At 36.8% G+C, this 24,712-nt stretch overlaps 1 protein-coding gene across 1 annotated transcript in view; it reads right to left on the bottom strand.

The window, feature by feature from the left end:
* Nucleotides 1-283: 283 nt before the first annotated feature.
* The window catches only part of LOC128554102 (uncharacterized), a gene marked incomplete at its 3' end in the record, with an annotated part of 55,913 nt that continues 31,484 nt past the window's right edge, over nucleotides 284-24,712 (bottom strand). Inside the window, exons 13-14 of the mRNA XM_053535336.1 lie at nucleotides 23,096-23,287; nucleotides 284-403 (exon numbers count right to left, since the gene is read on the bottom strand). Coding sequence (XP_053391311.1) covers nucleotides 284-403; nucleotides 23,096-23,287 — 312 coding nt within the window. The remainder of the gene's footprint in view (nucleotides 404-23,095; nucleotides 23,288-24,712) is intronic.

The raw sequence follows: 24,712 nt of genomic DNA, 5'->3' as shown, positions 1-24,712 counted from the left end.
CTTAAAGTGTTTATGATGGCAGAGATCTCTGTTCTGTAAGGGGAGACTACTACGTAGGAGACTGCTTCCAATTTTCATCAGATTGGATGAAACTCATAACTAGATATATCCGGTCAGCAGGAACACCTCGATTGTGGGAGGAGTTATCCAGAACAGAACATGTGACAGATGGACGGACGGGCAGACAAGAAGGTCAAGATAAATAAATATGCATACTTCTTGAAGGTAAACATCAAACATGTAAGAAAACGTCAGGAACTGTTGATTTAAAAATACGTTTTACCTTAGTGGACGCAGTGCACTCCAGCGTTTCTCTGAAGCGTTTGGAAGAAGCATCCTCTGGTATAGCGAAATCGATTACAAACTCATCCAAAAACTGCTTTATCTCTTGTAAAACAACATCCTTAAATTCATCCAGTGCTATCCAAATTAACCCATTGGCAGCCCTAAAATGTGTATCAAACGACGGAAGGCATCAGTTACAGACCGAAACATCCAAAGGTAATGAATATTAAACTACATATGCAGTAGAAGTGTAAGATAATTTTAAAATAGTAAACAATCCTTTAAATTCTACGCATTCATTATGCTCCTTCATGTTGAAAACAAAATTCCATTATTGTTTCGAGAAGCTAAAAGTACTGAAATTTGATACCACGTAAAGACACGTGCGAACCGCTGATCTTCATAGAAGGGTACATATGTCTAATATTGGTTGTTTACGATAATTCAAGTTTCTAATTAAATATTTTGCGACATCTCTGAGTTTTTCATGAAGTTATTAGAATAAGTTCATTCTATAGGTGTCCGATTATAAATCAAGTTATGGCCCGTTTTCACCGGTAAACCCAAGTGCCTGTCCATGTTTACAACAAAAACCATGTTGGACACATCCGTCTTCCCGCGGAGCCAGGTGGGCAAAAAGAGAAAATACACACTCTAGTTCCAACTATTTTACCACGTTCGTAAAGTTTAAATAAATTCCTAGTAAAATTTCAAGTAAATTTATCACAGACTAATTAATACTTCGAACAGTACACATTTTTTGTTTGTTTCGGGTTTAACACCAATTTATAACATTCTTTCAGTTATGTAACGGTGGGCAATTAACCTTACCAGTGTTCATGGATTCTGAACTAGTACAAGCTTGTTCTCCGCAAGTAACTGCAAACTTCCCAACATGAATCAGAGTTGGAGGACGAATGGTTTCAGACAAATGTCTTTTATCAAATCGTCACGTCGCTCAAGGATAGAACATGACCCCATGATCAGTATATATGCGCTCTCCCTATTGAGCTAAGCGGACAGGCATTGAAATTGTGGTTCCTGTACTCTACACTTCGTCTCAATACTAGTAATTATACAAGCAGTAAAATAGGGAAGTAGACTAGGGCACACCTCATGGAACTAGAGCTATCAATAGAGTAATTAATAGCCCTGCAATACTGTCAGAGGAAACAAAACATTTTGTGTGTGAAATTTCTAAATTTACATGATGAATGCAAATAAATTCAGAAAACTGCAGGTGGGGTTTGGGTTTTGATGTACCCACCTCCGTCCATTCTGCAAATCAACACTTTATGGACCTTATCATATATGGTGATGATTCTGAACAACTATCTTAAGTTTAATCAAATACATTCAGTAATAACAGAGATTAAGTGAAAGTGCATCAAAATATTAACCGGAAATTCTAAGAATAAAAGATGCATAACTCTTATAATTTTTCTGCCAGACTGATGGGCCTTGTGACATATGATGTTATGCTGATGCTAAACAGCTGTCTTAAGTCAGAATCATTTTGCAATAACTGAAATGAAGTCAATATGCATCAAAAGTTGAAACTAGAATTGTTTTGGGAAGGACATAATTCATGAAATATTAATAATATTAATATCAGAGGTATGGACTTTGTGTCTTATGACGTGGCAGATGCTATTTGACAAATATTTTAAGTCTGAATCGAATCTATCAGGAATAACAGGGATAGAGTGGTAACACATCAAAACTTAAACTAGAAATTCTAAGTATGAAATGACTTAAATCATGGAATTCTTCTACCCTTAACGACCCTGGATCATATAATGTGTAACAACCTTTTAGGTTTGAATCAAATCCATTGATTAAGTGAAAACGTATTAAATCTTTAACCTTGAACTGTAAGGGGGTTATTAATCATGCAGTTTTGGGCAATATGTATGGACCTTGTGTCACGTCATGTGTATAATGATATGGACTAAAAATTTGAAGATTAAATCAAATCAATTTAGAAACAAGAGGGCCAAGATGGCCCTAGGTGGCTCACCTGAGAAACACACCATAACAGTGTAAACATGTTTGACATAGTGATTTCATGGAAACAAATATTCTGACTACTTTTCATTAAGATTGGAACAAAAATGTGGTCTCTTGAAGTGTAAACAAGTATTTTTTTCAATTTGACATATTGACCTAGTTTTTAAGCCAAGGTAACATACATTCGAACTTGACATAGATTTGATCAAGGCAATCATTCTGATTAAATTTCATGAACCTCAATTGAAAAATACAACCTCTATTGCATACAAAACCTTTTTCTTTGGTTTGTCCTAGCGACCTAGTTTTTTATCCCAGATTATCCGTATTCAAAACTGATCTTAATTTCATCAAGTTTATCATTCTGACCAAATTTCATGAAGATCAGTTGAAAAATACAGTCTCTATCGCATACACAAGGTTTTTCCTTGATTTGACCTAGTGACCTAGTTTTTAACCACAGATGACCCATATTCTAATCTGACCTAGATTTCATTAAGGCAATCATTCTGACTAAATTTTATGTATATCCAGTGTAAAATGCAGCCCCTATTGCGTACACAAGGGTTTTCTTTAATTTGACCGGGTGACCTAGTTTTTTACCCTAGATGATCCATATTCAAACTCGATCTAGATTTCATCCAGACAAACATTCTGATCAAATTTCATGGAGATCCGGTGTAAATGCAGCCCCTATTGCATACACAAGGTTTTTCTTTGATTTGACCTAGTGTCCTAGCTTTTGACCCCAGATGACCCATATTCGTAATTGGCATAGATTTAATCAAGGCAATCATTCAGACAAAAATTCATGAAGATCAATTGAAAAATGCAGCCTCTATCGCATACATAAGGTTTTTCCTTGATTTGACCTAGTGACCTACTTTTTGACCACAGATGACCCACTTTCAAACTTAGCCTAGATTTTATCAAAGTAATCATTCTGACCAAAATTTATGAAGATCAATTGAAAAATACAGCCTCTATCGCATACACAAGGTTTTTCTTTGATTTGACCTAGTGACCTAATTTTTGACCCCAAATGACCCGTTTTCGAATAAGTCCTAGATTTTATCAAGGTAATCATTCTGAAGAAAATTCATGAAGATCAATTGAACAAGAGCTGTCCGTAAGACAGCCAAGCTCGACTATTCGAAATATTGTCCCAGAAGCAGGAAAATATTACCCAAAAAGGTTAAATATCAAAAGAGTTTTAAGTTCAAAAGGGGGAATAATTTGACCAAAATGCATATCAGTTATGGGACTTGCTGCTATCAACTAGTTTTATAACCCCGAAGGCACGTGTGAAGTTTCAATTCAATATCTGCATTAGTTCTGGAGATAGAAACTTGCATGTAAAACTTTAACCAGAATTTTCTAAGTCCAAAAAGGGGCATAATTTGCTCAAAATACATGCCAGAGTTATGGGACTTGATCCAGTGAGGATAGTAATTGATCTAGAAAAAGAAAAAATAAGTTTCAAATCTATATGCCTTTTAGTAATAGCTGTATGTACTTGCATGCAAAACTTTAACCAGAATTTGCTAAGTCCAAAAGGGGGCATAATTTGGCCAAAATGAAGGTCAGAGTTATGGGACTTGCTGCTATCAACTAGTTTCATAACCCCGAAGACACATGTGAAGTTTCAAATCAATATCTGCATTAGTTTTGGAGATAATAACTTGCATGTAAAACATTAACCAAAATTTTCTAAGTCTAAAAGGGGGTATAATTTGCTCAAAATACATGTCAGAGTTATGGGACTTGACCCAGTGAGGTTGGTAATTGATCTAGAAAAAGAAAAATTAAGTTTCAAATCTGTATGCCTTTTAGAAATAGCTGTATGTACTTGCACGCAAAACTTCAGAATTTTCTAAGTCCAAAAGGGGGCATAATTTGGCCAAAATGAAGGTCAGAGTTATGGGACTTGCTGCTATCAACTAGTTTTATAACCCCGAAGGCACATGTGAAGTTTAAATTCAATATCTGCATTAGTTTTGGAGATAATAACTTGTATGTAAAACATTAACCAAAATTTTCTAAGTCTAAAAGGGGGCATAATTTGCTCAAAATACAAGTCAGAGTTATGGGACTTGACCCAGTGAGGTTGGTAATTGATCTAGAAAAAGAAAAAATAAGTTTCAAATCTATATGCCTTTTAGTAATAGCTGTATGTACTTGCACGCAAAACTTTAACCAGAATTTGCTAAGTCCAAAAGGGGGCATAATTTGGCCAAAATGAAGGTCAGAGTTATGGGACTTGCTGCTATCAACTAGTTTTATAACACCAAAGACACATGTGAAGTTTCAAATCAATATCTGCATTAGTTTTGGAGATAATAACTTGCATGTAAAACATTAACCAAAATTTTCTAAGTCCAAAAAGGGGCATAATTTGCTCAAAATACATGTCAGAGTTATGGGACTTGACCCAGTGAGGTTGGTAATTGATCTAGAAAAATAAAGTTTCAAATCTGTATGCCTTTTAGAAATAGCTGTATGTACTTGCACGCAAAACTTTAACCAGAATTTTCTAAGTCCAAAAGGGGGCATAATTTGGCCAAAATGAAGGTCAGAGTTATGGGACTTGCTGCTATCAACTAGTTTTATAACCCCGAAGACACATGTGAAGTTTCAAATCAATATCTGCATTAGTTTTGGAGATAGTAACTTGCATGTAAAACTTTAACCAAAATTTTCTAAGTCCAAAAGGGGGCATAATTTGCTCAAAATACATGTCAGAGTTATGGGACTTGACCCAGAGAGGTTGGTAATTGACCTAGAAAAAGAAAAAATAAGTTTCAAAGCTATATGCCTTTAACTGATGGCTGTATGTACTTGCATGCAAAAACTTAACCAAGGTGTGACGCCGACGCCGACGCCGACGCCGACGCCGACGCCAGGGTGAGTAGAATAGCTAGACTATTCTTCGAATAGTCGAGCTAAAAATACAGCCTCTATCGCATACACAAGGTTTTTATTGATTTGACCTAGTGACCTAGTTTTTTACCCCAGATAATCCATTTTCAAACCCGGCCTAGACTTTATCAAGGTAATCATTCTGACAAAAATTCACGAAGATCAATTGAAAAATACAGCCTCTATCGCATACACAAGGTTTTTCCTTGATTTGACCTAGTGACCTAGGTTTTGACCCCAGATAACCCATTTTCAAACTCGGCCTAGATTTTATCAAGGTAATCATTCTGACTAAATTTCATGAAGATCATTTGAAAAATGCAGCCTCTATCGCATACACAAGGTTTTTCCTTGATTTGACCTAGTGACCTAGTTTTTAACCACAGATGACCCATATTCTAATCTGACCTAGATTTCATTAAGGCAATCATTCTGACTAAATTTTATGTATATCCGGTGTAAAATGCAGCCCCTATTGCGTACACAAGGGTTTTCTTTAATTTGACCGGGTGACCTAGTTTTTTACCCTAGATGATCCATATTCAAACTCGATCTAGATTTCATCCAGACAAACATTCTGATCAAATTTCATGGAGATCCGGTGTAAATGCAGCCCCTATTGCATACACAAGGTTTTTCTTTGATTTGACCTAGTGTCCTAGCTTTTGACCCCAGATGACCCATATTCGTAATTGGCATAGATTTAATCAAGGCAATCATTCAGACAAAAATTCATGAAGATCAATTGAAAAATGCAGCCTCTATCGCATACATAAGGTTTTTCCTTGATTTGACCTAGTGACCTACTTTTTGACCACAGATGACCCACTTTCAAACTTAGCCTAGATTTTATCAAAGTAATCATTCTGACCAAAATTTATGAAGATCAATTGAAAAAATACAGCCTCTATCGCATACACAAGGTTTTTCTTTGATTTGACCTAGTGACCTAATTTTTGACCCCAAATGACCCATTTTCGAATAAGTCCTAGATTTTATCAAGGTAATCATTCTGAAGAAAATTCATGAAGATCAATTGAAAAATACAGCCTCTATCGCATACACAAGGTTTTTATTGATTTGACCTAGTGACCTAGGTTTTGACCCCAGATAACCCATTTTCAAACTCGGCCTAGATTTTATCAAGGTAATCATTCTGACTAAATTTCATGAAGATCATTTGAAAAATGCAGCCTCTATCGCATACACAAGCTAACTATTGACGGACGACAGATAGACGACAGTTGACGGACGCCGGATATCGAGCGATCAGAAAAACTCACCTAGGTGAGCTAAAAACTATACCAAAACATGACATTCAAAATAAGAATGGAACTTAGTCTATATTCGGTGCGACAGTTGTTTCTCCTGTGTCACATGATGCAGAAAACGATGACTATCATATATTTTGAGCCTGACGCTAATCCATTTGAGATAACAGAGAAAAATTAAATGTGTATGTTTTTTTTTTTTAAATAAAGCCCTGGACGCGAACGCTGACGCATGGGAAAATAGGCAATCTCTCCATAACATTCGTGTTGTCGAGCTAAAATGTAAGCAAGGTAGAGTTACAGTTCTTTTTCACTGTACTTCCTCTCAATATCTTATGCATTTGTGTGAAAATTTAACAAGATCCCTGCAAGTAAATCAAATAAAAGGAGATAATTCAACAAGAGGGCCATAATGGCCCTAGATCGCTAACCTGCATTTCACCGCTTACCTGGACGGTTTTGGTAGATAGTTATGCAAGAAAAATGTCTTGTTAAATTATCCTTAAATATTGACTGTGTTCTGACAATAATAAATCAAAAGTTTCTATTAAATGAATACGGGGTGTGTGTTTGGAAAAGTAGGGGGAGGTAGGGTAAGAGGTTGGGGGAAGGGAGACATAGAATAATGAGGGGAAAATATCAACAAGAAGATTCTTAAAGTTTCCACTTCGTTTATATATGGGGAAAGTGGCCACTCTCCCTGTCCGCCATGTTTTTTACGAAAGGTATTAATTTGAACAATTCTGGTAGAGGGTCAAACAAAGCCCCCTGATGGCCTTGTGTTTCAAAAAATCAGAATGATTTGAATAATCTTGGTGCAAGGTCACATAAGGACCACTTGTGTGTAATTATTTCAAAATCGGACAAACGGTATAGGAGGAGATATCTTTGGAAGAGTTTTCTACTTCTTTAGCTCTGCCGTCTCCTATGTGCAATCATGTGAACCATTCGAATAATTTTGTACGAAGACCACCCTAGGAACATTCTGACCCAGTTTCATCAACTTCCACCACAAGGGTTTCAGAGGAGATGTCATTTGAAGAAATGTGTGGACGGACAGATGACAGACGGACGACGTTGGTGAGTGATCACAAAAGCTCACCCCGAGCACTTTGTACTCAGGTGAGCTAAAAATATAGAATTATGGTTATTTCATACCGTACATTTTGTCAATGTCCTCTGTCATTATGTGACGTTTTAACAAAATCCTTTTAAAAATTTAGCGTTTTGCTCCGAACAAGAGTGTATGAGTAGATCAAACAAGAGCTATGTAGTGCGCGTGACTGTCTAAAACCCTTCCACCTAATACTAGCTTAAATAGAAACCTTTAGAAAAAAATTCTAAATTGATCATGAGGGCCACAGTGGCTCTAAATCGCTCACCCGACCTTTACTATTTGACCTTGAACACATGTTGAGACATTATATCACGGATGGTAACATTTGTGTTTAAAACTCAGAGGGCATCAGTCATGAAATTCTTATTATATAAATCTTCTATAATAAACTCAATACCAGTCCATCCCAGGCTTTAGTGTATGGCTCTTTGACCTATCACGCTAATTAAATCCACTCAGCTCCACTTCATGCTTAAGTACATGCTTCTATAAAGCCACCTGTTTGATCTGTTACTCAACAGTTTTCCAGACAGAGGTGACTTTCAGGTCAAATCAAGGGCTTTCAATTTCATGGTCAGAAATATTAGGCACTATGACTCAATATAAAGGAAATTCTTGTCAGGAAAAAGTTATTTTTTTCTAGAGACTTATTTGAACAAACTTCAGGTTAGTTCTTACATAATGTTTCTAATCGAATCAATACTGCTGTATTTTCAGTGCTGTCAGATCAGTGAAGCAAAACAAACAAAAATTCTCTTATCTGTCGACCCCTACAATCAGTCATGCGAAACCATTTAAATGAATTTGAGAATGGACCTTATTTTGATGCCTTAGAACAAGTTTGGTGATGATCCATAAAGCGGTTCATGAGGAGAAGTAAAGGTTTTCCTATTGTTGGCTCTGGCGGCCCCTAACATGAGAACCATTTGTACAGAATTAAGAGATGATCTTACAAGGATGCTACAGACCACCTTCGGTGATAATCCATCAATCTGTTCATGAGAAGAAGTTGTTTAAAGGCTTTTCTACATTTTTTAGCTGTGATGGCTCCTTAAAATCAGTCAAGCGGAACTATTTGAACAAATGTATGAGAGGACCTTAGAAGGATGCTACTTATCAAATGACGTGTTCATAAGAAGTCGCTTAGAGTTGTTGTTTTTTATTTTAGCACTGGCGGCCCCTATAATCTGTCGAAGAGGAACCATATGAATAAATTAGAAGAGGTCCTTACAAAGATGCTACGTACAATCGTTGGTGTTGATCTGACAAACGGTCAATAAGAAGAAGTCGCAAAAATATTTTTTTCTACTTTCAGCTCTGTCGGCCTCTGAATCATTCAAGCGGAACTATTTGAATAAATTTGAGAGAGGACCTTACAAAAATGCTGCAGACCAATTTTGGTGACAATCCTTCTTGCGGTTCATAAGAAAGAGACACACAAAAGTGTGTTTCTATTTTTAGCTCTGGCCTCTGGCGGTTATTTCAATAGTTCATGAGAAAAAGTCGTTTAAAGATTTTTCTATTTTTAGATTTGGCGGTCCCTAAAATCAGTCAAGCGGAACTGTTTAGAAATAACTTGAGAGAAGAACTTTCAATGATGCTACAAACAAAGTTTGCGGATGATCTATCAAGCGGCTCCTGAGAAGAAGGTGTTTAAAAAAATTTATTCTATTTTCAGATCTTGTGGCCCCTAATATCAGTCAAGCGAAACCATTTGAACAAATTTAGGAGAAGAACTTACAGGGATGCTACAGAATTACTATGGTGACGATCCTTCCAGTTGTTCACGAGAAGAGGTTGTTTAAAGATTTTTCTATTTTTAGATTTGGCGGCCCCTTAAAATTAGTCAAGCGGAACTATTTGAACGATCTTGAGAGATCTTTCAATGATGCTACAGACCAAATTTTGTGATGATCCATCAAGCGGCTTATGAGAAGAATTTTTCAGTTCTGGCGGACCCTAATATCAGTCAAGCGGAACCTTTTGAAAAAAATTGAGAGAGGACCTTACAAGGATGCTACAGACCAAGTTTAACAATGATCAGTTTATGAGAAGAATTTCGTTAAATGTGAAAGCTAATGCCAGACGAACAATAACACACGGCAGACGACACACGCCGGACATAGGCCTATCACAATAGCTCACTCACGACCTCTGATTCAGGCGAGCTCAAAAGGTGAATAATTTTAAGAAGTGAAAGTCAGATGTATGAAATCTGGCGAAGAATTGTCATTTCATCATGCCGAAGCATTTGAAAACATTCATTAAATAATTCTTGGGACTATTGCTTACAGGCAAAACTTTCACTAAAGTGTCTTCCTGAAAAAGGGGCCAAACATTGTCAAAATATAAGCCAGGGTCATAAAACATGCCATGTGAGGTTACCTTATCGCGCAGAAAAGACTGCGTAGAATTTCAAAAGAAGGAGTATGAATTTCTAAAGACATGATTACATGTAAAATTTTCCAAAAAGAATAATTAAAAAGTTTTAAAAACAATATCTTAACGAAATAAAAGTTACATCGCATGATGTGGAAGACTTTTGTTGATTTTGAAAACATTCAGCCTAGCAGTTCGGAGTAACCAACTTACACAGACCTTATACAATGCATTTTAAAAGGAGCATAATGCTAACAAACTAAAAGCTAGAGATATGTTACTTGCATTGTGATATTATCTTGCGAAGCTAAAGACATTTGGGAAGTTTGAAAGCATTAAGCCAAATAGTTTTAGAGAAACCTGCTTATAAGCAAAACTTAGGTGATGCTCAAGCCAACGCCGTCGCCAGCGATAGACTGAAAAAAAACGCTCTATTATTTGAAAAGATTTCAAATAGTCGAACTCAGTCGAAGATTATGAAAAGAGTAAACAAGATACAGTTATTGTTCTTGCACACCCCACATTCCCTCAACAGCGTTTGTCATTGGTAAAGCTTTGACAACATTCCTTTTAAAAGCGGAGAACTTTATTCGGAACGAAAATTACAGTATGTGAACACTAAACAGAAAAAAACGACATTAAGGATATCTTTAACCCTTAACGAGGAACACTGACACAAAACAGTACACATACTATCATTAGCAATTTGGTCTATGTATTACAGCTTTGAAATATTTATAAACAAGACCAATATGATATTTCCTGTTTAACTGTAGGAAAACGGACATGATTCGAAAGAATAGACATTTGAGGTCATTTCCAAAAATAGATACTTAGTATAATGATTAATAAATGCCAACACACAAATTGTGTGCATGCACGTATGAATCTGAAAGAGCAGGAAAACGTTACAAGCGTCTTCCATCTTAGGACGTGTACGTTCAGGATCTGGGTCGAGGACGCAACGTATTAACTTGTTATGGAGAACTTTTACTACATAGGGGCATCCGTGGCCGAGTGGTTAAAATGGCTGACTTCAAATCACTTGCCCCTCACCGATGTGGGTTCGAGCCTCACTCGGGGCGTTGAATTCTTCATGCGAGGAAGCCTCCCAACTGGCTTATGGATGGTTGGTGGTTCTACCCATGTATCCGCTCGTGATGCAATAATGCATGGAGGTACACCTGGAAAGTCGCCATATGACATAATTGTGTCGGTGCGACGTTAAACCCAACAACAAGAGGGCCAAGATGTCCCTAGGTCGCTCACCTGAGAAACATACCATAACAGTGTAAACATGTTTGACATAGTGATTTCATGGAAACAAATATTCTGACCAATTTTCATTAAGATTGGACCAAAAATGTGGTCTCTTGAAGTGTATACAAGTATTTTCTTCAATTTGACCTAGTGATCTAGTTTTTAAGCCAAGGTAACCTACATTCAAACTTGACCTAGATTTGATCAAGGCAATCATTCTGACTAAATTTCATGAAGATCAATTGGAAAATGCAGCCTCTATCGCATACAAAACCTTTTCCTTTGATTTGTCCAAGCGACCTAGTTTTTGATCCCAGATGACCCATTTTCGAACTTGGCCTTAATTTTATCAAGGCTATCATTCTGACCAAATTTCATGAAGATCAATTGAAAAATACAGTCTCTATCGCATACACAAGGTTTTTCTTTGATTTGACCTAGTGACCTAGTTTTATCCCAAGATGACCCATATTCTAACTTGACCTAGATTTCATTAAGCAATCATTCTGACTAAATTTTATACATATCCAGTGTAAAATGCAGCCCCTATTGCGTACACAAGGTTTTTGTTTAATTTGACCGGGTGACCTAGTTTTTTACCCTAGATGACCCATATTCAAACGCGATCTAGATTTCATCCAGACAAATATTCTGGTCAAACTTCATGAAGATCTAGTGTAAAATGCAGCCCCTATTGCATACACAAGGTTTTTTTTTATTTGACCTAGTGACCTAGTTTTTGATCCCAGATAATCCATACTCGTAACTGGCATAGATTTCATCAAGGCAATCATTCTGACCATAATTCATGAAGATCAATTGAAAAATATAGCCTCTATCGCATACACAAGGTTTTTGTTTGATTTGATCTAGTGACCTAGCTTTTGATCCCAGATGACCCATTTTCAAACTCTTCCTAGATTTTATCAAAATAATCATTCTGACAAATTTTCATGAAGACCAATTGAAAAATACAGCCTCTATCGCATACACAAGGGTTTTCCTTGATTTGACCTAGTGACCTAGTTTTTGACCCCAGATGAACCATTTTCAAAATCTTTCTAGATTTCATCAAAGTAATCATTCTGACAAAATTTCAAGAAGATCAGTTGAAAAATACAGTCTCTATCGCATACACAAGGTTTTATTTTGATTTGACCTAGTGACCTAGGTTTTGACCCCAGATGACCCATTTTCAAACCTGGCCTAGATTTCATCAAGGTAATCATTCTGAAGAAAATTCATGAATATAAATTTAAAAATACAGCCTCTATCACATACACAAAGTTTTATTTTATTTGACCTAGTGACCTAGTTTTTGACCCCAGATGACCCATTTTCAAACTCGGCCTAGATTTCATCAAGGTAATCATTCTGAAGAAAGTTCATGAAGATCAATTAAAAAATTCAGCCTCTATCGCATACACAAGGTTTGTCCAAGATTTGACCTAGTGACCTAGTTTTTGATCCCAGATGACCCATTTTCGAACTCGGCCTAGATTTTATCAAGGTAATCATTCTGAAGAAAATTCATGAAGATCAATTGAAAAATACAGTCTCTATCGCATACACAAGGTTTTTCCTTGATTTGATCTAGTGACCTAGTTTTTGACCCAAGATAATCCATTCTCGAACTCGGCCTAGATTTCTTCAAGGTAATCATTCTGACCAAATGTCATGAAGATCAGTTGAAAAATACAGCCTCTATCGCATACACAATCTAAATGTTGACAGACGACAGACGACAGACAGACAACGGACGCCGGACATCGAGCGATCAGAAAAACTCACCTGAGCAGCATTGCTCAGATGAGCTAAAAACAAAAAACATTTACTACAAAATTTTGTTTGATATGACTGGGTCGCGTGAAATTAACCTGCAACATTCAACTTAAAGTGTGATTACCTTCTCAACACGGACAGGGTTTTCCACAAGACCTTATGGGTATCATTTATTTAAATTTCTCACAAAACAGACTTTTAACTTTAACCTCCTGGTGTGACTTTGATATCTGCGCTAAGGGTCCGGGTCTTCCGCGTGACATGTTGTCTTGTTGTCGGGAATATTTATGCAAGGTAATATTTAAATCCCTTGATGAATAGAAGAGCTATGGACAACACAAAAAGTGTGTAACAGAATGATTCAGCAGCCCGAATTCGTGCCCAAACAAAAAAGAAACAACACATGGCTTATGAAAAAACGCACCAATTTAAAGGCATCCGCTTCAAACAACACGGAGTAGACCTCGAATTGCCGAAGAGTTTTGACAGCCGATTTGCCTGGCAAATCAATAGCCAAACCTCGAGGTCCGCTGAAAAACTCTTTGACAGGATAGGCTGTCACGCCAACATAATTACTCTCACCTATAAAGTAAATGATCAGTCACTGCCTCAGCCCTGGCAATAAGAAAACCTGCATTGCCCTGATCATTTTGCACGATCATAACAAGCCGATAACAAGTAAATCCTGTTTAAGAGCAGGGTAATAGAGTTCTGCTCTTTTATGAGGACGGTATTATAAGTAGTTGCTAGAGTAAGTCTAGTCTGTGAGCTGAACAAGCCACTGTTTCCATCGACTCTTATGGTGACATTTGTAATGGATCTAATATTCCCATATGTCGAAAGGACGAAAAACAACATCTCTCCAGGATTTTTGGAGTCGTGATAAAATTTAACACTGAAATTTAAATATTACATTAACAGGTATCGCTAGGGAAAAAACCATCAAGATGATTTAAGAAAGGAAGAGCATGGACTTCCATTCTGCTAATTTACAATTATACCCACATTTAAGTACTAAGAGTGCTGTAATCGTTCCTTTCTCCAAGGTAAAATTACCATAACCCAACAACAACAGGCCCCTACCAGAAGGTGTAATAGGACAATTGACAATTGTGTTTACTTTTAAATGAAATTATCTGCATTTTCTCTTATTGTCAGCTTGCATCAGTAAAACTTCCTTGTACATTTTATGTTGAAAGTATCCATTTTTGATATTTTTAGCTACATGTTGCCATAGTAACCACCATTTATATAAAAACTAGTTTTAAAAGGCATGCGTATTACTTATATTATCCTATATCTATAAAGCTGGTTTTAAGAAAAGAATCTTTTGTGCAATGAACATTTAAAGGTATTACAGAATCAACATTTTGTTCGTACTGAGCGGCAAATGAAAATGCACTCATACTCTTAAAATTGGACTTTATGCGTCAGGTTTCATGAAAATATCTCCAAGTCTGGTACTTTTATTTTAAAATTATCACAGTACTCACTATATATTACTGACGGACGGACAAACAGACTGGCAGACGAAGTAACTGAGAGACGGAAAAAACAAAATGATCAGCTCTTAACCATACTGCCTCGTACCTATCTACCAAGTTGTTTTATAAAAGATATATCTTGTCCTTTTGAAGTTACTTTCGGATCCACATGTTGTCATATTTATTGATATATTACCAAGAAGGTATTCGTATGACAACCAGCAGAGCTACGCTAGTGTGCAGATGAATATTTATCAATTATAGAAGATCTTAATTATGAGAAAAAGAATGCATTGAAAAATTCATTCATAAAAGTTATACAATAATAATCACCAAACGCAAACATTATTAAAGTGTGAAATAACGTTTTGAAGCACACGTGTTTCTCAACCTATTTTGTATCAAGCCCTGTATGTTTGTGAGAACATTTTACATGAAGGCTTAACATGAACTTGTCCGTTCTTACAATCTAATAAATTCGGAAAGAGTGCAGTGCAAAATTCATTAAGGAAATCATTTTCCCCCAATTCTTCAAATCAAAGAAATAATTAGCAGGTTTCGGTTTATTTGACCACGTGATCTACCTTCATACTCTTTGTGTCAAAAATATTGTACATTAAATCAAAGACCCTGATGAAGGCTCTGTAAAAGCCGAAACGTTGGTCTAATTAATAAATTGTTAAACTTAACCTGCTTTGATTATGTGGCTACATTACACCTCGGTGTCTTTTTATAATTAAATCAAAGGATATATATAGACGAATTTGATGTGACTGAATAACTAAAATGTACTTACATGAATGCATTGCCCCATGTAAATGAAATTTTCGAAAACATCGGTTGCGCTAGATCTCTATTGAAGTTAACATAGAAGTAAATGCCTTGTCTCTTCACTGCTGCCTTATATGTCATGTAGTGAAGTCTACGCTTTTTTCCAGTTGTAATAAAAAGGTAAATGCCAAGTTAAACAAGTGAATGAAGTATTGCCATGCAATACAAAGTCCCCTACTGGAAGGCACCTAATTTTCTCTATTACAGTATAACATAATGAACTGATATCTGTCAATGATGTATAAACAATATTGTACTATATATACAATATGTTATAACAACACACTTGGATTAAAATGTGCATATATAAAAAACCCACAGTTGTTTTCCCCAGTTGTTATCATATTGAAATGTTTTTGCCGATTATAAAAAAGTTATCATATAAGTTATTTATAGTACCAACAAAGGGAAATTAATCTTAAAAAAAAATCTATATAATATAAGTCCACAAGAAACCCTTTACCAGGTAGAGATAGGTCAAAATACACCTAAAAATTGGATGTAACATGCATGTTGTACCACAGAAAATTCTTGAATTTGACATTTGACCTCTAAATATGACCTTGACCTTAGACCTAGGGATCTGGTTCTTGCGCATGACAATCCATCTTATGTTGGTGAACATTTGTGCCAAGTTACATCAAAATCCCTCCATGCATGAAGAAGAAATGCTCCAGACAAAGTCATTCTTGTGTCTGACCTTTGGTCTCTAAGTGTGACCTTGACATTAAACCCTGGGCCTGGGTTTTGCGCATAACATGTTGTCTCATCCAGGGGAATATTTGTGCCAACTGATATCTAAATCCTGTTTTGCATGACAAAGTTATAGACTGGACAGGAAAAAAATCCTACTGACCTTTGATCTCAAAGTGTGACCTTGACCTTTAAGTTAGGGTACTGGGTGTTGCGCCTGACACGTCATCTCATCATGGGGAACATTTATGCCAAGTAATATTGTAATCCCTTGATGGATGACAGAGTTCTGGATCGGACAGGAAAAAAACTCTGTTGACCTTTGACCTCCAATTGTGACCTTGACCTTTGAGCTAAGGGTCCGGGATTTGCGCAAGACATGTCGTCTCATCATGGGGAACATTTATGCCAAGGAATATTAAAATCCCTTAATGAATGTCAGAGTTATGGACCGGACACGAAACAGACCCTGTTCATGCTATGTTAACATTTGACTGCTAAGTGTGACCTTGACCTTTGAGCTAGTGGTCTGAAAGTTGTGCAAGACACATCGGCTTATTATGAGGTACATTTGTGCCAAGTAATATTAAAATCCCTTCATGGATGGCAGAGTTATGGACCGGACAGGAAAAAAGCTCTGTTGACCTTTGATCTCCAATTGTGACCTTGACCTTTGAGCTAGGGGTCCGGGTTTTGCGCATGACACGTCGTCTCATCATGGGGAACATTTGTGCGAAGTAATATTAAAATCCCTTCATGGATGACAGAGTTATGAACTGGACACGAAATTGCGGACGGACGGACGGACAGACAGACGGACAGACGGACGAACGGAAAGCGCATTCCTATAGTCCCCGAAACTGGTTTTCAACCAGTAGGGGACTAAAAAGTGACCGAGTATTGCAGTGGCAATACAAATGTCCCTACCGGTGGAAAACTTTGTTAGTGTTCGTCCCTTCTGGTTTTTGGAGCTAAGAAACAAAAACTATTTTTACTTAAAGTTCAATAGTGACCTTGACCTACAAGCAAAACTCATGTATGCGACACGTTGTCTTATTATGGGAAACATTTGTTTGCAGTAATAAGATAATCCATCAATCCACATAGAAGTTAAGGAGCGGAAACTATTTTACTTGACATTCAATAGTGACACTGACCTTTTACCGATAACCAAGGGTCATGTGTGCGACACATGCAATACATCATTTGGTTATGGGGAACAAGTGTGTGTGTGAGTGTATATAAAAATGCCTCAAGGCATTGAGAAGCTAAGGAACAAAAACTATCTTTACTCTTATTTCAATAGTGACCTTAACCTTTGACTACCAAGCATGGGTCATATATTCGACATATTGTCTGGTCACGAGGAACATTTGCTTGTAGTTGTAAGAAAGTCCTTCCATACAAATAAAAGTTATGGAATGGAAACAAATTTTTACTTCACATTAAACCTTTAATCGACAAGCACAGATCATATGTTGACACATTGTCTCATCATATGGAACATTTGTGCGTAGCACTAAGATAATCCATTTATGAATATAAATGAATGGAGCAGAAACAATCTTACTTGACCTTCAATAGTGACCTTGACCTATGACCTACAAACATAAATCATGTACGTGCATAATCTACATATTGCCCTCTATTCACATATCATGCTTTATGAACCTAGTTTGAATACTTTTTGAGTAACTACAGGATCCAGATTTGGGGATGGACAGTCGGACAGACGGACGGAAGTTCCTACATATGGGTATTTATGAAGCTATTCTTTTGTTCTCTCTATTGGTCTTTTAGCCACGTAAAAGAAAAATAGCCACATAAAAGCTTACGGAATGAATGACATCAAAGAAAAAGTACAGTTACCTATTGTTCCTATAGCCACCTAAGTATGCAAATGTAAGCTCGGACAGACGGACGGAAGGCATTTCAGTTGTCAACTCCGGTGTTCCACCGGTAGGGGACTAATTACATGCTCGACTTTACGGTTTACATAATTCTTTCTTCCAAATATATGCTGGTGAATCTTTAAACTGGTGTAAATAGAAAGAAATATTCAATACTTCAGTACTATTATGTGTATATACTGACCCAGTATCACCAAACCACTAACAGATCGTATATATTTCCAGGTCATTCAGAAAATATTTGTTTGCAATGTTACAACAGAGTCGTTAATTAAATACACGAAAAAACAAATGAATGAAATATTGCCATGCAATACAAAGTCCCCTACTGGAAGGCACCTAATTTTCTCTATTGCAGTATAACATAATGATCTGATATCTGTCAATGATGTAAAAGCAATATTGTACTATATATGTACAATATGTTATAACACAACACTTGGATTAAAATTTGCATAAAAATCTATAGTTGTTGATTGTTCCAAAACATCTATAAATATGAAAAAAGTGTCTAATTTCAATTTTGTTTACTTTTCATTTTGAAATTGGTGGGAAAATATGAGAAAAAAATGTAAGAAATCATCATATCAAAGGGAAGTAATTCTGAAGAAAATACACCAACGTTTTTTTAATTGGGTCCATATGACACATGAGCTTATATTAAATATTCTACAGACTGGAAAGGAAAAGATCAATGTTGACATATGACCTTCAGGTGTGACCTTGACCTTTGTACTAGGGGTCTGGGTATTGCACATGACACATTGTCTCATTATAGTGAACATTTGAGTCAGGTAATGTTGAAATTCCTTAATTGATGACAGTTATGGACCAGAAGTAAAAAAATCCTATTGACCTTCGACCTCTGTCAGCGACCTTGACATTTGAGTTGGGGATAAGGGGTTGCGTAAGACAAGTTGTCTCATTATAGAAAACATTTGTGCTAAGTAATATTAAAATGGATGACATAGTATTTTGATCATACAGGGAAAAAACTCTATCGACATTTGACCTCCAAGTGTGACCTTGACCTTTGAATTAGGGGTCTGGGTGTTGCGCTTGACATATTGTCTTATCATGGGGTACATTCGTGCCAAGTTATGTTAAAATCCCTTTAAGGATTGTTGGGTTTCAGACCGGACAGGAAATAAAGCCCTTTTGGCCTTTGACTTCCAAGTGTGACCTTGACCTTTCAGCTAAGAGTCCGCGTTTTGCACATGACACGTTGTCTCATCCAGGGGAATATTTGTGCCAACTGATATTTAAATCCTGTTTTGCATGACAAAGTTAAAGAGTGGACAGGAAAAAACACTACTGACTTTTGATCTCCAAGTGTGACCTTGACCTTTAAGCTAGGTTCTGGGTGTTGCGCATGACACATTGTCTCATCATGGGGAACATTTATGCCAAGTAATATTAAAATCCCTTGATGATTGACAGATTTATGGACCGGACACGAAGCAGACCCTGTTCATGCCATCTTAACATTTGCCAAGTGTGACCTTGACCTTTGAGCTAGGGGTCTGAAAGATGTGCAAGATACAATGTCTTATTACTGCCAATTTCAGAATAGTGCGCCGATTCAATGTTTGCACCATACACATGGAGTGACTGACTGATATCGATTTTCTTATCGTAAGTGGCTAATTTTGTAACAGTCATTTACATAAACTCCGCCCAAGACGCGAGACAAGTTATGTACATTTAATTTATATGATTTAATAGTATGTGGGGTTTTCCCGTTAATTGTCTAAACAACACATAAACTGAAAAGTCAGTCATGCAATGTATTTACGGTTTTTTAAAACTGATGATATTGCAGTTTTTAGCCGTGTCTCAGAATCAGTTTCAAGTCAAACAGTTTTTACAATCTCTATCCAGAACGGTACAGAATAGATTTTCTTTAATTGATAAACATTTCCTTGTGACAAGTTCATAAAAAAATCACTCACTACAAAATGCAAATTTAGTCAGCGGGTGCATATAAGTTTTAAGATCAAAAGATGTCTTTATACATGTAAAAATACACATGTCCTAAACAACATGTGTATTTCTGTCGCTAGGTCATGGACTTTTCATGTTGAAAATACAATATTTGATTTAAACATAAATGCGCTGTTTATATACGTAACTCAAGTTATAAAGGTAATAAAGTTTTATGTGTTTGAGAATCTAGTAAGCATGCGATTGAATCAACTGGAATCATTTATTTTAGTATATTGAACATGTATTTACACCTAATCATCGATTCAACTTTCGGTCCTGTAGCCGTTGTACATGAAATCAAACGCCGAGTGGTTAAGGTCGCCAACTTCAAATCACATCCCCCTTATCGAAGTGGGTTTGGGTCTCACTCGGGACATTGAATTCTTCATGTGAGGAAGTCATTCAGCTGGCTTACGTACGGAAAATCAGTTGTTCTACCCAGGTGTCCGCTCGTGAGGAAATAATGCATGGCGGGGCACCTTGGGTCTTCCTACCATCAAAGCTGGAAAGTCGCCATAATTATGACCTATATATGTGACGATGCAACGTTTAAACCCAAACAAAAATAAGTGCTGGACTCCTTCATTTAACTTTATATAATAGGGAATTAAAACTTGATTCAGGATTCATGACTAAGTAAGTTTCCTTGCCAAGAAACTTGCTCACGACGGAAAAATCTTCTTTTTTTTGGGGGGGGGGGGTTAACGCCCGTTTTCAACAGTTCTTCCTGTATGTCGGGTGGGCAGTTTACCTAACCATCGCTCCTGGGAAGAACCAGTACAAGGCTCCCGTCCTCCATAAGAATCTGCCAACCGTTCTCACATAAAGAGATATGGCCGGTACCAAGGCTCAAACCAATCCCCGACAGGTTACAGTGATTTCAAGTCAGCGACTAACCACTCGAGTACAAGGGCGATCACACGATGGATGGTTACTACAATTCGGAATCTAGAAACAACATGGGTACATAGTTGCATTAATGCCAGACTGAAGTCGACATAGAACTTCCAAATAGATTTATGTCGATGGGTTCGACTAACTGCTTATTTTTATCTCTACTTTTTTTGTTTAAAGTTTTCATGACATCGCATACCACATGTCTTCAGTAGGCAGTAATTATTTGACGGATTTCTATGAAATAATTATATCTTTTCATATGGAATCTTTTCTTATCGATGTTAATTCTTTGGTTTGGTATTCTACAGTTTGAGAGAAAATATCGATAAAAATGGAAGACTGGAAGTACTAATCAGACTCAGATGGACGTATAGTTATAATGACCGCATCACTTTGTATTTTTTACCGACGACTGTTGCGTAAATTCATACCCAGGAAAGGAAATGCGTATATGTTTAATGAAAATTGGCTGCGTGTTTATCTGCACCATTTAGCAATTTTTGAAACAGTCTAAAAATAAAAAGTGCTAAGACTGCACGCGATTTACCGGTCGCACTCAGCGTGCGTTGTGGTCCGATACACACGTGTAGAAGAAATGACTTACTGAACTAGACTTAGTGCTATTGTATTATAGTAACCTGAAAGCATATTCAGTAAAGTAATATCAGTTAAAATAGCAATGCATCGAGTGGCGCCTGCGCAATAAACTTTTTATTACAAAATCGTGTGCAAGGTCATATATTTCCATTCTCTATGTAACAAGAGCCAAATGTTCTATTATTTGCAACAAGCTGAACAGAACTATGTGCCTTTTAAAACAGAAGGGCACTACACATATTAGTCCAACTAATTTGAAGCGATCCTAGGAAATACTGAGATATTTTTTTCAAATGGGCAATATCCCTACTCGCGTCAAACACTCGAAAGACCAAAATAATTGAACAATTTCCGATGAAATTTTCCTCGCTGCCTGACGCTTTACATGGTATAAGTTTAAATGCCGATTATTTCACGAAATGGCCATAAATTCAAATAAAACTTACATGCATCGAAAGGGGATTCAATTCCTCATTGACTTGTGTAAAAATTATCAAAAAATATCTAACATTACGAATTTTCTGGTGATTTAAACCTATATATGTACTGTACGCGATTAACGTTTACCGTGCTGACACACTAATATGCACTAATATGCACAAACGATAAAACCAATAACTTTACATGATTTATCCTCCATTATTTTGGTCCTTCAAAGTTTGACGCATAGATTGCCCGTCACAAATATAAAACAATCTGAACGTCGAATTATTTTGACTAATACATGTAGATCTACTAGGTATTACCAAACGTTCACGAGTCTAGGGACAAAACTTCCAGTTTAATTTCGATAAGATACTGCATGTAGGCCTAGTTTTAAATAAATAAATGGATGAATATTACTTATAGTTCAATGTGTAAAGACAACATAGAGTATGCGATATTTTCCATGACCGACACTCGTGGACATTTTACGAAGACTAGATAATTTAAAATAAATACATGAAACCTACGAGACAAAATCTGCGGTAGCAGTTTTGTGTTATTTCGTCAAGAGTTGCTATATAAATACATGTATACACATCAATGTTCAAATCTATAATCTACATAGATTTAAGTGTATATGCTGCACATGAATGTATTTATTATGCAGAATCAGAGCTATCTTGAAATAAATACCAGTGATATTTTGCTTTTGTAACTAACCCGTAACGATCAATAGAAAAATACTTTAGGGCGGAGCAAACTACAAGCGTGATCAAATTAACCTCTCACCGATAACAAGCGTGACACCTACGTCATTTACTACCAGCGTTTGATGTAAACGCCCATTCGGCGAGCTTTTCTGAAATTGGCAGTATGGGGTACATTTGTGCTAAGTAATATTAAAATTCCTTCAAGGATGGTAGAGTTATGGACCGGACAGGAAAAAACCATGTTCACCTTTGACCTCTTTTTGCGCATGACACGTCGTCTTATCATGGGGAACATTTGTGCCAAGTAATATTAAAAACCCTTGGTGAATGACAGAGTTATGGACTGGACACGAAATTGCGGACGGACGGTCGGACGGAATGACGGACGGACGGAAAAATGCCATCCTATTGTCCCCGTAACTGGTTTTCAACCACTAATGGCTAATAATCTCGCTTGCCTGGTCATAACGAGTAAAATCTAAAATCAGTTTAAACCTTTAACATGTAGTAACACAAAAAACAAAAGAAAGCAAAGTACCTGAGCCCCCCAACTGTTAGATATCTCGTTGGCCTCCTCGGTAGCAGCAGATGCCCCATCTCTCAATTTCACAATGAGGTTTTCATCAAAGATATCATCGAGATCTGATCTCAACTTTTCCAAATTGCAATCCATTGACGACTTGAGTTTTTGCAACTTTGAATCTATAGTGAAGCTTTGTTTAGATGATTTCTGGAATAGACATACCGTCTAATTATACAAATTTAAACGTAGTTACATGTAGTTATAAAAGACATGTCATAAACTTGCAGCCATACACGCAAAACTCCAAATGCATATAGTCTGAGAGTATGTGCACATTAAAAGAAGTAACTTTGATAAAAACACTGAAGTATTAAACACGCAGAAGGAATGCCTTTAACGGCTAATGGCAAAACACCACTGGGGAAATATAGCGGAAGACTTACGTAAGGTCTTTGGTACTACCCAGATGTCTGTCCATGCCTTAAATAATGCATGAGAAGTACTTAACTTAATCCATCATAATCATCATTGCCTTTAGTAATCGCCTCACTCTAGAAAAGTATAACTGCGACTTAATGAAGACACTACACAGTCGCAGCCGTAAAGAGTATCTATTTACATGTAAAAGCTTCTCTTCGTACGTGGTTTTCAAATTAACTGGTGTTTCGAATGTTCCTATTTCATAGAGCAGCCTTAAAGTCCCATCACCCTAACCAAAGCAGACTGATTTGTGGATGTAAGTGGTTCCACAGCCCAACAGGGACAGAAAAAACGCTATATTGATAATCGGATATGCTGCAGCAGATTTTGTGGGTCCTACATATGTCTTGTAGGCTGTTGCTGTGGCACTGGTAAAGACGACTGTTCCTGTGAATGAATGCTACAGTGGATTTGTCTTTATTGTTGCTTATTATACAGGTTTCCCAAGAGTAGCTCCGATATTATTCTGCCGTCTGTAGATTTTGCGAGTGTGTCATGGATGGTGAATGTAGAGTCAAGTGAATTTCGCTTATTGTTTATCGGGATACCTTCAAACTTGTCCGGGTTAATTTCACGTTCCCAATTTTTCAAACAATCAAGATCATGTTCGAGTTGCCTGGCATCTTCAAAGCTCCTGATTTTACTGTAAATCAGACAGTCATATGCGAAGGGCCGTAATATTGATATAACTCTCTCAGGGAGGTCGGTCAAGAACGTAAAGAATAGAAGAAGGCTGACACCCGATGAGACAGAGATGATTTTTGAACAACGATTATCAAGGACTGCTTGCTGTAAGCGACAATGCATTAAGTTAGCGAATCAAGATTTAACTCTGCCCCTGGTCCAGCTTCCGTAGGAGGCGGTGATAAACTAAACTTATCAAAAGCCTTACTGAAGTCAAGAACCATCGTGTCTACTTGCCAATTTTTTAGCTATAGTAATGGAGAGAATAAGTTCGGTATTACAAGAAAGTTTTTCTCGAACGCCGTTATGGAAATCAGTGAGTACTGTATGAGAGGAAAACATCGCGACATTGAAATCTTACGAATTCAAAAAATCGCGAACATATCAGCTAACGTAAAGTTCCAACTTCACCAAGACACGTCATTAAAGTCAAGTAAAGATAAACCATCCTCTGGCTCTTCAGTTGTT

The sequence above is a fragment of the Mercenaria mercenaria genome, unplaced genomic scaffold, assembly GCF_021730395.1.
Source record: "Mercenaria mercenaria strain notata unplaced genomic scaffold, MADL_Memer_1 contig_4718, whole genome shotgun sequence".
In the NCBI taxonomy this organism is placed as follows: Eukaryota; Metazoa; Mollusca; class Bivalvia; order Venerida; family Veneridae; genus Mercenaria; species Mercenaria mercenaria.
Note: the sequence above shows the minus strand (reverse complement) of the source record. Positions and strands in the feature narration are given on the sequence as shown.